The sequence below is a fragment of the Coregonus lavaretus genome, assembly GCF_964263955.1.
Source record: "Coregonus lavaretus genome assembly, chromosome: 27".
Classification (NCBI taxonomy): domain Eukaryota; kingdom Metazoa; phylum Chordata; class Actinopteri; order Salmoniformes; family Salmonidae; genus Coregonus; species Coregonus lavaretus.
Window position 1 is genome coordinate 17,110,761 of NC_140014.1, and position 18,668 is coordinate 17,129,428.

The window sequence follows — 18,668 nt, forward strand, 5'->3', positions numbered from 1 at the left end:
AATGTAAAAAGTTACTGTTTTAAAGCAAATGTCCTTCTGTATCACTGCCTGGTACGGCAACTGCACCGCCCGCAACCGCAGGGCTCTCCAGAGGGTTGTGCGGTCTGCCCAACGCATCCCTGGGGGCAAACTACCTGCCCTCCAGGACACCTACAGCACCCGATGTCACAGGAAGGCAAAAAAGATAATCAAGGACAGCAACCACCCGAGCCACGGCCTGTTCACCCCGCTATCATCCAGTACAGGTGCATCAAAGCTGGGACCGAGAGACTGAAAAACAACTTCTATCTCAAGGCCATCAGACTGTTAAATAGCCATCACTAGGCGGCATCCACCCGGTTATGCAACCCTGCACCGTAGAGGCTTCTGCCCTATATACATAGACTTGGAATCATTGGCCACTTTAATAATGGAACACTAGCCACTTTAATAATGTTTACATATTTTTGCTTTACCCATCTCATATGTATATACTGTATTCTATTCTACTGTATTTTAGTCTATGCCACTCCGACATTGCTCGTCCTAATATTTATATATTTCTTAATTCCATTCTTCTACTTTTAGGTTTGTGTGTATTGTTGTGAATTGTTAGATACTACTGCACTGTTGGAGCTAGAAACACAAGCATTTCGCTACACCTGTTAGGCCTACTGCTGCTAGGTAGCTCTCTCTCTGCTCTCCCCCTCCCCTCTGTCTGTCCTTGATTGCAGGAGTGAAGTCTGGTGTGCGGGAGTCAGGGTTCCAGCTGCAGCTCATTCACCATAATCACCTCAGCCTTTAAGACCCGGTCAAACTTACCACTCATCGTCAGATCATAGTCAAGACGACCATGTTAGTCTCGCTGCCGACTCAACCTGTTTGTTTTCGCTCTTTGTGTTTTTGGCCTGTTCTATTTACTTTTCTCCTGTGCCACAGATTATTGGAACCTGACTCCTGCCTCCGCTTCACTCCTGCCACCACCATCCTGCTTTCCACTACCGGACCTCCCTTTTGGACTCACCACGGACACTAGGACATTACGGTACCACACCTGCCCTGACCTGGATCTGTTACCCTCCCTGTAACCTGGACTTGCTCTTCCCCTATTATTGGAAACCTGGACTAATTGAACATTGTAAATAAACCTGTTAAACCTTCTCTGGCTTGGTGTAGTTGTCTGCATTTGGGTTCAAATCCAGTTAAATCATGACAGTATGATCTGACCAACATGAACCCAGCAGACAGTAGCTCGGATACCACCCCAGAGTGCACTCAAATTCGGACTGCCATAGCCAATCAGGGCATTTTACTTGGCCAACATGATACCCTGTTTAAGACTATTGCTGAGAACAGTCAGGTGCTGCTTAATCAGGTTCAATTACTCACCAATCAAGTGTCTGCCCTTTCTACCCAAGTTAATAATGCACCCCTCGGGCATGGCATACAAACTGCTCCTTCTCCTGCTCCACCTGTTTTTCCTACCCCTTCAGCCCAGATCAGAGAGCCTTTTGTTCCTGCTCCAGAGCGCTATGACGGGAACATGGGAACCTGTGGCGATTTTTTGACTCAATGCTCGTTAGTGTTTGAACAACAGCCCCTCACCTACGCCTCAGAAAGAGCCCGTATTGCCTACCTTATCAACTCTACTAGCGGTTCCGCTCGTGCCTGGGGATCCGCGGTCTGGGAGAGTCAGTCGGACATTTGCAACGCTTACGTTGCCTTCACCACTGAGATGAGGAAGGTTTTTGACCACCCCGTACGGGGCAAGGAGGCTGCGAAACGGTTGTTTTCTCTTCGGCAGGGGGCTCGCAGTGTGGCGGAGATGGCAGTGGAGTTTCGGACTTTAGCGGCAGTGAGTGGTTGGAATGACGAGGCATTACAAGGAGTGTTCATCAATGCTTTGTCTGAGACTTTAAAAGATGAATTGGTGTCATATGATGAATCGCCTACGCTGGATAATCTTATTTCACTCACCATCAGGTTGGATAATCGGATTCAGGAGCGCCGCCGGGAGAGGAGTGTTAGTTCCAAGCAACCTGTCTGTCGTCAACAAACTCCTCCCCGCATCTTCCCTACGGAGAAAGCCGTGTCTTCCCGAGTCGATACGAGGAGCACTGAACCCGAAGCCATGGAGGTGGGTCGTGCACGGTTGTCCTCAGAGGAGCGTGCACGTCGTATTCAGGCTCGGGTCTGCCTGTATTGTGGAGAAGCTGGTCATTTCGTTCCTTCCTGCCCAGTTCGTCCGGGAAAAGGGCCGGCTCATCATTATTGGGAGAAGTTTTGGTGAGCCGAGCAGCGGATTCTTCCTCTTCTCCCCGCATTCTGCTCCAGGCATCCCTCCAGTGGCAGTCCCAGAATTTCTCTGTTAGTGCGCTGGTTGACTCTGGTGCCGACGAAAGCTTTTTGGATAGAGAGTGGGCTCAACAAATGGATTTGGAGACTGTTCCTATGGACTGTCCGCTGCAGGCTAAGGGTCTAAATGGACAATTGTTGACCCGTATTACTCATCAGACTGTTCCTGTTTGTCTCCGAGTGTCGGGAAATCATCAGGAGAACATTCAATTCCATATAATCGACTGCCCACAGACCCCCCTGGTCCTTGGTATCCCCTGGCTCATAAGACACAATCCACACATTGATTGGGTGACAGGTAGAATTGTTTCATGGAGCACATTTTGTCATGTGAATTGTTTGTGTTCTGCTCAGACCCCTGCCAGCACTGTGCCTCAACCTCCACTGGAGTCCATGGATCTTTCTGCTGTCCCTGACGTGTATCATGACCTGGCATCCGTTTTCTGCAAACACAGAGCTACTTCTCTTCCTCCTCACCGGCCTTACGACTGCGCCATTGACCTCCAGCCAGGAGCACCGCTCCCCAGCAGTCGCCTGTACAATCTCTCCCGCCCGGAGACGGAGGCTATGGAGAACTACATTCGGGACTCCTTGGCGGCAGGTATTATTCGTCCTTCCTCGTCACCTGTAGGAGCGGGATTCTTTTTTGTTGCTAAGAAGGATAAGACCCTCAGACCCTGTATTGATTTCCGTGGACTTAACAACATCACCATTAAGAACAAATATTCTCTGCCATGAATTAATTCTGCTTTTCCCCTCCTTCATGGTGCAACTATCTTTACCAAACTGGATCTACGAAATGCGTATCACCTGGTGCGCATTCGTAAAGGTGATGAATGGAAGACTGCCTTCAACACACCCTTGGGACATTTTGAGTATCTAGTTATGCCTTTTGGGTTGTCCAATGCCCCTGCTGTTTTTCAGGCACTAGTCAATGATGTCCTTCGGGACATGTTGAATCGGTTTGTTTTTGTCTATCTGGATGATATCTTGATTTTCTCAGAGTCCTCCCAGGAACATGAACTGCATGTGCGCCAGGTGTTGCAAAGGTTGTTGGAGAACAAACTGTTTGTGAAGATGGAGAAATGTGAATTTCATGTGTCTGAGACCTCTTTTTTGGGTTACATCATAGCTCAGGGGGAGTTGCGGATGGACCCAGCTAAGATCTCTGCTGTCACGGACTGGCCAGCCCCCTCCACCCGCAAACAACTTCAACGATTCCTGGGGTTTGCGACCTTCTATAGGAGGTTCATCAAGGACTACAGCCGCATTGCGGCGCCTCTCACCTCCATCTCACGACCGTTCGCTTGGAATGAAGGAGCCGAATCAGCGTTCGAAGAACTGAAACATCGCTTCGCCTCGGCTCCCATTCTGATGCAGCCGGACCCCGACCGCCAGTTTGTCGTGGAGGTGGATGCATCCGACACTGGGGTAGGTGCGGTGTTGTCACAACGTTCTCCTGAAGATAACAAACTGCATCCCTGTGCTTTTCTCTCAAGGAAACTTTCTCAGGCAGAGAGGAATTATGATGTTGGCAATCGTGAACTGCTCGCCGTTAAGCTGGCTCTCGAGGAGTGGCGACATTGGTTGGAGGGGGCGGAACAACCCTTCATCGTTTGGACGGATCATAAGAATCTGGCTTACATCCAGTCAGCGAAGCAGCTCAACCCCCGTCAAGCCAGGTGGGCACTATTTTTTGGGAGATTCAATTTTTCTCTGTCTTACCGTCCTGGGTCACGCAACGTCAAGCCTGACGCCCTGTCTCGTGTTCATTCGGCTGTTGATACTGGTAGTAACCCTGAACCCATCTTGTCTCCTACCTGCAGTATTGCGGCCATCACATGTGACATCGAAGGGATTGTTAGACAGGCTCAACATCATCAAGCTGACCCTGGGAGGGGTCCTCCTAACCGGTTGTTTGTCCCTGAGTCTGCTCTCTCCCAGGTACTTCAGTGGGCTCACTCGTCTCCCCTTACCTGTCACCCTGGAGTTTCGCAGACCCTTGACTTTGTGCGACGGAAGTTCTGGTGGCCCACGATGGAGGCGGACACTCGAGCCTTCATTGCTGCTTGTACGGTATGTGCACGAAGTAAGAACTCCACCCAGGCCAGCGCTGGTCATCTATGACCTCTACCTATACCCAGCCGGCCCTGGTCGCACATTGCTATGGATTTTGTCACTGGACTTCCCCCCTCGTCTGGAAAGACTGTCACACCCTCAATAACATCTGCTAAGTACGTGTGTATGTGACCAATATAATTTGATTTGAATGTACAGTACTAGTCAAAAGTTTGGACACACTTACTCATTCAAGGGTTTTTCTTTATTTTTACAATTTTCTACATTGTAGAATAATAGTGAAGACATCAAAACTATGAAATAACACACACATATGGAATCATGTAGTAACCAAAGAAGTGTTATACAAATACAAATATTTTTTATATTTGAGATTCAAATAGCCACCCTTTGCCTTGATGACAGCTTCGCACACTCTTGGCATTCTCTCAACCAGCTTCACCTGGAATGCTATTCCAACAGTCTTGAAGGTGTTCCCACATATGCTGAGCACTTGTTGGCTGCTTTTCCTTCACTCTGCCGTCCGACTCATCCCAAACCATCTCAATTGGGTTGAGGTCGGGGGATTGTGGATGCCAGGTCATCTGATGCAGCACTCCATCACTCTCCTTCTTGGTAAAATAGCCCTTACACAGCCTGGAGGTGTGTTGGGTCATTGTCCTGTTGAAAAACAAATGATAGTCCCACTAAGCCCAAACCAGATGGGATGGCGTATCGCTGCAGAATGCTGTGGTAGCCATGCTGGTTAAGTGTGTCTTGAATTCTAAATAAATCACAGACAGTGTCACCAGCAAAGCACCCCCACACCATAACGGAGATCATCCGTTCACCCACACCGCGTCTCACAAAGATGTATCTCACAGGAGAAAGCATCCGAGCGAGCGAAACAGCGCCCCTCTGTCTCTCTACGTGTAGGCCATCTATCTGATACTGTCTGGTCCAAACGAGTATGACATTCTCCGCCCGTAGCATTGAACGCAAGGGAAGCCAGTGAGCATTTGACAAAGCAAGTATACAAAATTAGTCAATCAGCATTGAGCTAAACTGAGCGAGCTCAACTAGGAATGGTCCTGGCGGGGGGGGGGGGGGGGGGGGGAGTGTCAAGGGAAGCCAGCTTGGATTTGGCGTCTCTCCTATCAAATCGCTTTGAGAGCATAAGTCATTAACAGAAACAACTTGAATTGTTGCATCTCGTTGTGTTGTTGTCCTCCGGTGGCTAATTAGCCATGGATGGAGATAGAGATTTGGACTTCTCCATACTGGCCAATGATTATAACGGCGAATCTGATCCAACCATTAATTAATACATTGTTGTGCCCCTGGCCTGAGAGGATGGAAGTATGTTACTAGATGTAGAAAGCTAATGTTAAACTAGCTAACGTTGCCCATGAATGGAAGTTAGTCTAGCGAGCAAGCATTTTAGCCAGATAGCCTAAAACAACAAAAAATAAAAGCCTGTACTGTATGACAGAGTGATAGAACGTTTTGTCAATATGAAAGAGAGGAGGATGGCATTGGCATTTCTCTGCAAGTAGGGTGAGTCAACGTGTTTTTTTTACTTGTATCAACGCATGCATGCACACACACATGCAAACAGAAATCAGAACCATGGACAGCCACACAGAGATGGAAAGTCGATTATGAGACTCGGACTCGAGTCGCACTTAAGTCGCAAAGAAAAAGACTTGCGACTTGACTTAAACTCGTGATCAATTGACTTGAGACTTGACTTGGACTCTACAGTCGTGGTCAAAGTTTTGAGAATGACACAAATATTGGTCTTCACAAAGTTCGCTGCTTCAGTGTTATGAGATATTTTTGTCAGATGTTACTATGGTATACTGAAGTATAATTACAAGCATTCCATAAGTGTCAAAGGCTTTTATTGACAATTACATTAAGTTTATGCAAAGAGTCAATATTTGCAGTATTGACCCTTCTTTTTCAAGACCTCTGCAATCCGCCCTGGCATGCTGTCAATTAACTTCTGGGCCACATCCTGACTGATGGCAGTCCATTCTTGCATAATCAATGCTTGGAGTTTGTCAGAATTTGTGGGGTTTTGTTTGTCCACCCGCCTCTTGAGGATCGACCACAAGTTCTCAATGGGATTAAGGTCTGGGGAGTTTCCTGGCCATGGACCCAAAATCTCTATGTTTTGTTCCCCAAGCCACTTAGTTATCACTTTTGCCTTATGGCAAGGTGCTCCATCATGCTGGAAAAGGCATTGTTCGTCACCAAACTGTTCTTGGATGGTTGGGAGAAGTTGCTCTCGGAGGATGTGTTGGTACCATTCTTTATTCATGGCTGTGTTCTTAGGCAAAATTGTGAGTGAGCCCACTCCCTTGGCTGAGAAGCAACCCCACACATGAATGGTCTCAGGATGCTTTACTGTTGGCATGACACAGGACTGATGGTAGCGCTCACCTTGTCTTCTCCGGACAAGGTGTTTTCCGGATGCCCCAAACAATCGGAAAGGGGATTCATCAGGGAAAATGACTTTACTCCAGTCCTCCGCAGTCCAATCCCTGTACCTTTTGCAGAATATCAGTCTGTCCCTGATGTTTTTCCTGGAGAGAAGTGGCTTCTTTGCTGCCCTTCTTGACACCAGGCCATCCTCCAAAAGTCTTCGCCTCACTGTGCGTGCAGATGCACTCACACCTGCCTGCTGCCATTCCTGAGCAAGCTCTGCACTGGTGGTGCCCCGATCCCGCAGCTGAATCAACTTTAGGAGACGGTCCTGGCGCTTGCTGGACTTTCTTGGGCGCCCTGACGCCTTCTTCACAACAATTGAACCTCTCTCTTTGAAGTTCTTGATGATCGGATAAATGGTTGATTTAGGTGCAATCTTACTAGCAGCAATATCCTTCCCTGTGAAGCCCTTTTTGTGCAAAGCAATGATGACGGCACGTGTTTCCTTGCAGGTAACCATGGTTAACAGAGGAAGAACAATGATTTCAAGCACCACCTTCCTTTTAAAGCTTCCAGTCTGTTATTCTAACTCAATCAGCAGGCTGAGTGATCTCCAGCCTTGTCCTCGTCAACACTCTCACCTGTGTTAACGAGAGAATCACTGACATGATGTCAGCTGGTCCTTTTGTGGCAGGGCTGAAATGCAGTGGAAATGTTTTTGGGGGATTAAGTTCATTTTCATGGCAAAGAGGGACTTTGCAATTAATTGCAGTTCATCTGATCACTCTTCATGACATTCTGGAGTACAGTTGAAGTCGGAAGTTTACATACACCTTAGCCAAATACATTTAAACTCAGTTTTTCACAATTCCTGACATTTAATCCTAGTAAAAATTCCCTGTTTTAGGTCAGTTAGGATCACCACTTTATTTTAAGAATGTGAAATGTCAGAATAATAGTAGAGAGAATGATTTATTTCAGCTTTTATTTCTTTCATCACATTCCCAGTGGGTCAGAAGTTTACTTACACTCAATTAGTATTTGGTAGCATTGCCTTTAAATTGTTTAACTTGGGTCAAACGTTTCGGGTAGCCTTCCACAAGCTTCCCACAATAAGTTGGGTGAATGTTGGCCCATTCCTCCTGACAGAGCTGGTGTAACTGAGTCAGGTTTGTAGGCCTCCTTGCTCGCACACGCTTTTTCAGTTCTGCCCACACATTTTCTATAGGATTGAGGTCAGGGCTTTGTGATGGCCACTCCAATACCTTGACTTTGTTGTCCTTAAGCCATTTTGCCACAACTTTGGAAGTATGCTTGGGGTCATTGTTTTGGAGCAGTGGCTTCTTCCTTGCTGAGCGGCCTTTCAGGTTATGTCGATATAGGACTTGTTTTACTGTGGATATAGATACTTTTGTACCTGTTTCCTCCAGCATCTTCACAAGGTCCTTTGCTGTTGTTCTGGGATTGATTTGCACTTTTCGCACCAAAGTACGTTCATCTCTAGGAGACAGAACGCGTCGCCTTCCTGAGCGGTATGACGGCTGCGTGGTCCCATGGTGTTTATACTTGCGTACTATTGTTTGTACAGATTAACGTGGTACCTTCAGGTGTTTGGAAATTGCTCCCAAGGATGAACCAGACTTGTGGAGGTCTACAAAAAAAATTTCTGAGGTCTTGGCTGATTTCTTTTGATTTTCTCATGATGTCAAGCAAAGAGGCACTGAGTTTGAAGGTAGGCCTTGAAATACATCCACAGGTACACCTCCAATTGACTCAAATGATGTCAATTAGCCTATCAGAAGCTTCTAAAGCCATGACATCATTTTCTATAATTTTCCAAGCTGTTTAAAGGCACAGTCAACTTAGTGTATGTAACCTTCTGACCCACTGGAATTGTGATACAGTGAAGTATAAGTGAAATAATCTGTCTGTAAACAATTGTTGGAAAAATTACTTGTGTCATGCACAAAGTAGATGTCCTAACCGACTTGCCAAAACTATAGTTTGTTAACAAGAAATTTGTGGAGTGGTTAAAAAACGAGTTTTAATGACTCCAACCTAAATGTATGTAAACTTCCGACTTCAACTGTATATGCAAATTGCCATCATCAAAACTGAGGCAGCAGACTTTGTGAAAATTAGTATTTGTGTCATTCTCAAAACTTTTGACCACGACTGTAGATGAGAGACTGGTGAACAATGCAAGTCAGTACTGGGATAAGTTTTTGTTGTGCATTCTGTCAGATAACATGGAACAGGCAGCATTGTAACACAGAGAATGTAGTTTAATACAGAGGGCTGAAAAGCGTTGTAGAAGGTCTGCGTCATTTGTACGTCACTGTTGTACTACAGCTAAACAATCGTAATCAGCAACAATGTCATCAGGTGGTGAGGCTTTTGTTATTACATTTGGAATTAACATTTAAAGATGCTGGCGCAACTAAATTACATCTAACTTCCTCCGACATTTGAAAACTCACCGCGGAAGGTCAGTTAGGCTAGCTAGCTAACAGCGTTACAATGTGGTTAGACAAATTATAGCCTGTTTAGCAGATGCCAGCTTGATATAGTTAGCTTTCTTGTGTGTCATCTTTTAGCTAACTGGAAATGTATTTCTGTCGAATATTTCTTGAAAGATTAAGAGGTGGGTTATCAGATAGCTAGGCCTACTTGTTAGCAGAGATTAATAAATTACATCTCGGCGATATGCATATCACTCTGATACTTTCTGTTGTAGCCTGGTCCTAGGAAGTAACTTAGCATAAAACGAGAGTTCAAAGCATGCAACTTCTTGGACATTTCTGCTGAAAAATCCCATAGACCATATATATTTGTTTGTGTCCTTGTACTTCCATCTCAAGTCAGCAACAACTATCCATCATGTTGTTCATCTGTAGGTTCACTGAATTCTGCAAAGCAAAGGTGGCCAGCGCAGGGACAGAAGGACAGAGCAGCATTGACTCATTCTTGACCACCACAGGTGTCCATGTGTACAGCCAGGGCCACCCCAGGCAGAAGGCCATAACAGAGGCTATACTGCAAGACCTGATCATTTCCTGCAACCTGCCTATGTCCTTAGTGGACTACCCTCACTTTAGGCATTTCATGTCAGTGGTAGATGACAAATATAGACCAGTAAGTAGGCCCACGTTGACCAGGCGCCTGCATGACTTAACACTGAACAAAGAGGCCACAATCAAAAGTGCCCTAGAGAAGACAGAATCAGTGTCTGTCACTGTAGATCTATGGACTGACAGGACCATGAGGGGCTTCATGGGAGTAACGGTTCATTACATGGCCATGGAAGAGAAAATAACTCCCCGACTGGAGTCAGTTCTGTTGAGCTGTGATAGATTCACAGGGTCACACACTGGGGAAAGAATCAGTGATACATTTGAAGTAATATGTGATAATTTTGGCATAAAACATACATTAGATTATATAATATGTGATAACGCTGCAAATATGAAAAAGCTTTCACCAAAGCAAGCAATGATCATGATGATGATGTGGATAACCCCAGCCTATGGGAAGAATTTGGTGATTTTTTATTTATTTATTTTTATTTCACCTTTATTTAACCAGGTAAGCCAGGCGACCTGGCCAAGATAAAGCAAAGCAGTGCGATAAAAACAACAACACAGAGTTACATATGGGGTAAAAAAACATAAAGTCAAAAAAATACAACAGAAAATATGTATACAGTGTGTGCAAATGTAGCAAGTTATGGAGGTAAGGCAATAAATAGACTATAGTGCAAAATAATTACAATTAGTATTAACACTGGAATGCTAGATGTGCAAGAGATTATGTGCAAATAGAGATACTGGGGTGCAAAAGAGCAAAATGAATAACAATATAGGGATGAGGTAGTTGGGTGGGCTAATTTCAGATGGGCTGTGTACAGGTGCAGTGATCGGTAAGGTGCTCTGACAACTGATGCTTAAAGTTAGTGAGGGAGATAAGAGTCTCCAGCTTCAGAGATTTTTGCAATTCGTTCCAGTCATTGGCAACAGAGAACTGGAAGGAATGGCGGCCAAAGGAGGTGTTGGCTTTGGGAATGACCAGTGAGATATACCTGCTGGAGCGCAGACTACGGGTGGGTGCTGCTATGGTGACCAATGAGCTAAGATAAGGCGGGGATTTGCCTAGCAGTGATTTATAGATGGCCTGGAGCCAGTGGGTTTGACGACGAACATGTAGTGAGGACCAGCCAACAAGAGCGTACAGGTCACAGTGGTGGGTAGTGTATGGGGCTTTGGAGACAAAACGGATGGCACTGTGATAGACTACATCCAATTTGCTGAGTAGAGTGTTGGAGGCTATTTTGTAAATGACATCGCCGAAGTCAAGGATCGGTAGGATAGTCAGTTTTACGAGGGCATGTTTGGCAGCATGAGTGAAGGAGGCTTTGTTGCGAAATAGGAAGCCGATTCTAGATTTAACTTTGGATTGGAGATTCTTAATGTGAGTCTGGAAGGAGAGTTTACAGTCTAACCAGACACCTAGGTATTTGTAGTTGTCCACATACTCTAGGTCAGACCCGTCGAGAGTGGTGATTCTAGTCGGGTGGGCGGGTGCCAGCAGCGTTCGATTGAAGAGCATGCATTTAGTTTTACTAGTGTTTAAGAGCAGTTGGAGGCTACTGAAGGAGTGTTGTATGGCATTGAAGCTCGTTTGGAGGTTTGTTAACACAGTGTCCAATGAAGGGCCAGATGTATACAAAATGGTGTCGTCTGCGTAGAGGTGGATCTGAGAGTCACCAGCAGCAAGAGCGACATCATTGATATACACGGAGAAAAGAGTCGGCCCAAGAATTGAACCCTGTGGCACCCCCATAGAGACTGCCATAGGTCCAGACAACAGGCCCTCCGATTTGACACACAGAGAAGAGTACATTGCTGATGTTGAAGCTATCCAAACCAACTGCAGGCAACAGCGCTTACAGGGCTTTGCCCATTCATTACAACTGGGGCCTCATGTATCAATCTTGCGTACGCACGAAAACACGGCGTACGCCAGCTTTCACGTTCACGGTCAGATGTACTAACAGTGAAATTAACGTAAGAATGTGCGTTCTTCCACGTAAACTTCAGGCCTGGCGTACGTACATTTTTGTGATGTTTGTCCGTTGGCGACTCATAGAGGCAATAAAGTGAAGTGGCAAACATTACACTACGAACTGTTCTATCGCACCTGCCAGATATTGCTTATAATTTGTAATTGATAAATGATTTGCCATATTATTGTCACACGAGTCTTATTAGAATATTCTATTAATTATGCAATTAAGTAAGAACATATATAAAGGATGTGAAAATTGATACAACCCGTCTAGCAATGGCAGCTTTGGCTTTATTAGAAGACATTTTCAATGGACAAATCCGGAGAGAACGAGTTTTTAGGGACCACGGTGATTTTCTGGCCCACGACGATGACTGGCTCATCAGCCGTTTCAGATTTCCAAGGGCTATACTCTTGGAGCTCTGCGCTGAGTTGGGTCCGAATTTGGAAAGAGAGACAGTGAGGAGCCACGCATTACCCGTTCCTTTACAGGTGCTTACTACACTTGGTTTCCTAGCAACCGGTTCTTTCCAAAGAGAACTGGCAGACCGCTCAGGAATAAGCCAGTCGTGTTTGAGCCGTGCAATGCCACCTGTATGGGACGGCATCATCCGCTTGTCTACCAGGTATATAACGTTCCCATACGATGCAGGTGACCAGCCAAACATCAAAGCGCAATTTGCAGCGATAGCCGGTTTTCCTAATGTAATCGGAGCGATCGACTGCACACATATTGCTATAAAGGCGCCATCTGAAGACGAATTTGCATATGTGAATCGGAAACATTTCCATTCAATAAATGTGCAGATTATATGTGATGCACAAATGCGCCTAACAAATATTGTGGCAAGGTGGCCTGGGTCAACCCATGATTCATATATCCTTACAAACAGCATGGTTGGGATGAGACTCCAAGCTGGCAGGGTGCGCGATGGGTGGCTACTTGGTAAGTTATGCATTTAAATGTATGGTTCTATCTAAAAGTAAAATGTTTGTGTCTGTAATTATTATTACTGCCCGTCAGGAGACAGTGGTTATCCACTAAAGACGTGGCTGTTAACCCCCCTCACCAACCCACAAACTGACCGAGAGCGCAGATACAATGATGCCCATTCCCGCACTCGGTCAGTTGTGGAGCGGGCGATTGGGCAGCTGAAATGTCGGTGGCGCTGCCTTGACAGGACCGGGGGGATGCTGTTATACCGCCCTGACAAGGTTTGCCGCATCATACTGGCCTGTGGAGTGCTGCACAATGTCGCGCACAGGCATGGCATACCCCTTGGTGAGGTGGGGGCACCGCCAGATGACCCTGACCCAGGACCAGTATATGTGCAGCACAATCAACAAGCCATTCAGGCCCGTCAACGTGTAATTGCGACAATATAAATGGTACTCAGACACAAAGTTCATTTTTTGACCAATTCTTTTAATGAATGGCTTATTTCTGTGAGTGCGTCAGTGACATTTTTAAGGTGACTGTTCATTTCTTCAATGGCCCTAACAATTTGTTGTTGTGACTCCAGAACAGCATGCGTCAAGACACGGCCAGATGGACGGGCTTCAGCACTGGGGGGAACATTAGAGACACGGGAGACGCTGGACTGAATGGGCTCTGGCTGCTCAGGTGGTGCGGACTCTGAGTGCGTGCCAGTGGACGTTCCTGCGGTTCCTAAGTCCAATTAAACACAGGCACATCTTAACAGTAATTTGAGTCTGTTCCTTATTAATGGGTACACGCATTTGCAATAAAAGCAGTGGATACGTGAAATCTCTGGTGTACCTTTTGCTATATTGCATGCATTTTAAAATTAAACGGTGGCTGGCTATGTATATCAAAGTTAAGGAAATAAATCTGAGTCACCTTGCTGGCAGTCCTGTAGTATATCCGAGTCTCCTACATCAGCGGATACGATTCCAGAGATTAACGTGTCTCCTACAATAGAGGCAACTCTCTGATCAAAGGGTGCAAGTTCATCGGTCCCTGTACCACCGCCTGTTCTGCCCACACTTTGTCGGTGCGCAGCAGTTCTCCGCTTAACTTCCACCTTTATGTCTGACCATTTATTCTTCAGTTCATTTACGGTGCGACTCTCAGATCCCACCGCGTTGACGGCATCAGACAAACTCGCCCACTCTTTTTTCTTTCTTTTGTTATTAATTCCAGAGGACAGATTTCCAAATAAAATATTTTTTCTTGTTTCTACCTCTGATAGTAGCACCTCTAATTCGTTTTCAGTGAAATTTCGTTTCTTGCTTGCTTTAGCCATGTTCTTGCAGGTTTCTTTTGCCAAATTGGACTAATTACCATATTTAAATTGATTTAATTGAGGGAGGAGACAGGGTGTGGTGTGGTGCTCGTGCATGTGCGCTCAATTTCGCGTTGATTGGGATGTACAAAGAGAATGTATGTGGAATGCTGCGTACGCAGAGATTCATACATCAGATTTTTTTGGTGCGTACGCACATTTATGGCTTTGTCCGTACGCAATGTTTTAGTATGAATTCAACGCAAGTCTTTGTACATGAGGCCCCTGGTGATTAGAGATGGACTAAAGGAAACAAAAATCATAAACAGTGTGATGGCTAAGGTAACTAAACTTTGCAGCTTACTACATACTACCTGCAGTCTGAAAGAAGCATTTGGAGCTGAGTTCGAGTCTACCAGATGGAATTCCATCCTCTGGCTTGTTAAAGCACCTAGTCAGTCTAGCAAAAGCACTGCAGCAGTCACTCAAATGCCGAAACCTCCAGACTGTTCTCTGGCTACCGCAACAAGATCAGCAAGAAGAAAGGAGACATAAAGTAATCTGTCAGAGCAGAGATTATTCGCTACATTCATGTATCTTCTGATGAAAATGAAGTTGATTGCTTGGATTTTTGGAAAATCCATGCAAAATACTTTCCAAGGCTCAAGCAGGTAGCAATGACAGTGTGGGCTGTGCCTGCCACCAGTGCCCCAGTGGAGAGAGTGTTTAGTCATGGAGGCCTCATCATGCGCCCTCATCGTGCCAGGCTCAGTGCAAGAACGCTGACAAACTTGATCTTTCTGAAATGTAACCTGTCTGCAACAGAAATGTTCTCTGTCTTAGGGCACAGGATGTAATTTGCTACTTGTTACAGGAAATTGTATTTCTGTTGTTAAGTGTCCAGCTCAGTAAGTATATTTTAGGGATAAAGGTCATTACGTTTGATATATAGGACACTTTAGTAGTGCAGTAATTGAACAGTTGTCAGTCATTTTGGTTTACATTCATACTTGTCATTTATCTTCCCTCAACTACAGATTGTCTGTTTGTGTGACAGAATGAAGTGAAATATAGACGTCTGCCACAAAATACCATGCACTTTAAAATGTTATGTTTGCTTTTTTTCATATCCGGTACAATTACTTTTATTAATGTAAACTGTCTACATTTTAAAAGGAAATGTATTTTGATTTAAATAGTGCCTGATGTGCTTTCTTTCATACAAGTGTGGACTAATGAACAAGGGAGTCTCTTCAAATAATCTACAAGGTTTATAGACCTAACTCACAGCAGGCAGAAAGCCATTGCCAAAAGGGACTTGAGACTTGACTTAGACTTGCCCTAAAATACTTGAGACTTGACTTGGACTCTACCTCAAAGACTTGTGAACATCTCTGCAGCCACATCATATTTAGCTTATGTTGATTGGACTAAATTGTTTTTGGTATATTTTAGACTAAGCAGAGGTGATTTGATGGTGCTGGAATAGCGGCGGCAGCTCCTGTTTTCTTTGTGACTTGCAGTAACTCTCTGAGGTTCTAAATCAATGATAGTTGTTTACTGGTCCGAAAACGTCGGAAACATTACCTTGCTTGACCATGCTGTAGATCATGTAACTGTCTGTTACATGCAATATGCATCGTGGACTTCACCGGACAGATGTTGCTATCCGGTTTTGTGATAAAACAAAGGTGTGGTTGTATTTATTCTGCCACAGTCTTCTTATTGTCTCGGCCTTTAGTCCTATATATCACTGTCACAATTAATAGCAAACATCGCACAGCTACTGGTAGGTCTGTCTGCTGCCTTTTCGTTGTCACAGCCTAAATGCCAATCACCAAACGAGGAGGCCAATGCAAGTGTGGAATAAATCGACTTTAGTACATGCTGTCAAATCAAATCAAATCAAATGTTATTTGTCACATACACGTGTTTAGCAGATGTTATTGCGGGTGTAGCGAAATGCTTGTGCTAACAATTTCATAACATATACCCAATACACACAAATCTAAGTAAGGAATGGAATTTAAGAATATATACATATATGGACAAGCAATGACAGAGCGGCATGGACTAAGATACAGTAGAATATTATAGAATACAGTATATGCATATGAGATGAGTAATGCAAGATATGTAAACATTATTAAAGTGACTAGTGTTCCATTTCTTAAAGTGGCCAGTGATTTCAATAGGCAGCAGCAGCTTCTAATGTGCTAGTGATGGCTATTTAACATTCTGATGGCCTTGAGATAGAAGCTGTTTTTCATTCTCTCGGTCCCAGCTTTGATGCACCTGTACTGACCTCGCCTTCTGGATAATAGCGGGGTGAACAGGCGGTGGCTCGGGTGGTTGATGTCCTTGATGATCTTTTTGGCCTTCCTGTGACATTGGTTGCTGTAGGTGTAGCTCAGTTGGTAGAGCATGGCGCTTGCAACGCCAGGGTTGTGGGTTTGTTTCCCACGGGCCAATATGAAAATGTATGCACTAACTATAAGTCGCTCTGGATAAGAGCGTCTGCTAAATGACAAAAAATTTAAATTTTTTAAAGAAAAGTGTCCTGGAGGGAGGGTAGTTTGCCCCCGGTAATACGTTCGGCAGACTGCACCACCCCCTGGAGAGCCCTGCGGTCGGTGCAGTTGCCGTACCAGGCGGTGATACAGCCCGACAGGATGCTCTCAATTGTGCATCTGTAAAAGTTTGTGAGGGGTTTAGGTGCAAAGCCAAATTTCTTCAGCCTCCTGAGGTTGAAGAGGCTCTGTTGCGCCTTCTTCACCACACTGTCTGCGTGGGTGGACCATTTCAGTTTGTCAGTGATGTGTATGCCAAGGAACTTGAAGCTTTCCACCTTCTCCACTGTGGTCCCGTCGATGTGGATAGGGGGGTGCACCCTCTGCTGTTTCCTGAAGTCCACGATCATCTCCTTTGTTTTGTTGACATTGAGTGAGAGGTTATTTTCCTGGCACCACACTCCCAGAGCCCTCACCTCCTCCCTGTAGGCTGTCTCATCATTGTTGGTAATCAAGCCTACTACTGTTGTGTCGTCTGCAAACTTGATGATTGAGTTGGAGGCGTGCTTGGCCACGCAGTCATGGGTGAACAGGGAGTACAGGAGGGGGCTGAGCATGCACCCTTGTGGGGCCCCAGTGTTGAGGATCAGCAAAGTGGAGATGTTTCCTACCTTCACCACCTGGGGGCGGCCCGTCAGGAAGTCTAGGACCCAGTTGCACAGGGCGGGGTTCAGACCCAGGGCCTCGAGCTTAATGATGAGCGGGTACTATGGTGTTCAATGCTGAGCTATAGTCAATGAACAGCATTCTTACATAGGTATTCCTCTTGTCCAGATGGGATAGGGCAGTGTGCAGTGTGATGGCGATTGCATCGTCTGTGGATCTATTGGGGCGTTAAGCAAATTGAAGTTGGTCTATGGTGACAGGTAAGGTAGAGGTGATATGATCCTTGACTAGTCCCGTGTAGCTCAGTTGGTAGAGCATGGCGTTTGCAACACCAGGGTTGTGGGTTTGATTCCCACGGGGAGCCAGTATGAAAATGTATGCACTCACTAACTGTAAGTCGCTCTGGATAAGAGCGTCTGTTAAATGACTAAAATGTAAATGTAGTCTCTCAAAGCACTTCATGATGACAGAGTTGAGTGCTACAGGGCGATAGTCAATTAGTTCAGTTACCTTTGTCAAAAGTCTGCATTCTGCAATAGTGACGGGAGTAACAGCAACCTAATTTTGTTGACAACATTGTACATAAAACAGCGCTATGGTGCTGCTCTTTTTAAAGTTTTATAAACTCAGCGGAGAACGTTCTCTCTCAGCTCCACTTTAATGTTGAGGGGCGTTTCTTTAAAATGCGCATCCAATCCACTTGTTTCCTTACATAACTATACTCATCATATGCTTCAATGATCCGCGGTTCACAGTGCTGAGGCAAGACAGGACAATGATGCAGGTTCCCGCTCGTGATGTTACATTGCAGGCGCAGATGCTCCAATTTCTAAACGATTTGGAGGCAGCACAGTTGAAAAGTTAACGCACGGACTTATTAGAAAAATAAAAGTAGTACTTTTCCATGCGTGAGATATAAGAGGTGTGGCGCGTGACAAGAGGGTCAAATACGTGTCCCACGGCCCATGGCTGAGAGTTGGTAGCTCTCAAAGACAGTGGCAATATCACATTGGGGCAAGCACTTGAGCACTTGCTGGCTACGTACTACAGGGGTCGTGGCCACGCTACGAGCTGCGCTTCCGTGTTTACACACCCACGAAAAAGGAGGGGACTAGCGGCGCAAAGTATGCTCACGGAGAAAGCGTTGAGCGGTGGTGAGGAAAGTGACGGTGTCACAGCATAGGCTGACTATATGGTAAAGAAGAGGTAACTAATTCTAGGTTTCAAAATTGCGTTTTACAGCGGAATGTTCACTCGAAGGGGCCATGGAGACGTCAAGAAATCTACACAGAAAGTTCTGGACCCAAAGAAGGATGTATTGACCCGACTGAAGCACCTCCGGTCACTGTTAGGTGAG

The 18,668-nt window shown here is 45.4% G+C and overlaps 1 protein-coding gene across 3 annotated transcripts in view; it reads left to right on the forward strand.

Annotated features, from left to right (window-relative positions):
* Positions 1 to 18,476: 18,476 nt before the first annotated feature.
* Positions 18,477 to 18,668, forward strand: part of LOC311102825 (ral GTPase-activating protein subunit alpha-2-like) — a 135,119-nt gene continuing 134,927 nt past the window's right edge. For all 3 annotated transcript variants that reach the window (XM_084144253.1, XM_084144254.1, XM_084144255.1), the window contains exon 1: positions 18,477 to 18,663. In XM_084144253.1, coding sequence (XP_084000379.1) covers positions 18,558 to 18,663 — 106 coding nt within the window. In that variant the 5' untranslated portion in view covers positions 18,477 to 18,557. The remainder of the gene's footprint in view (positions 18,664 to 18,668) is intronic.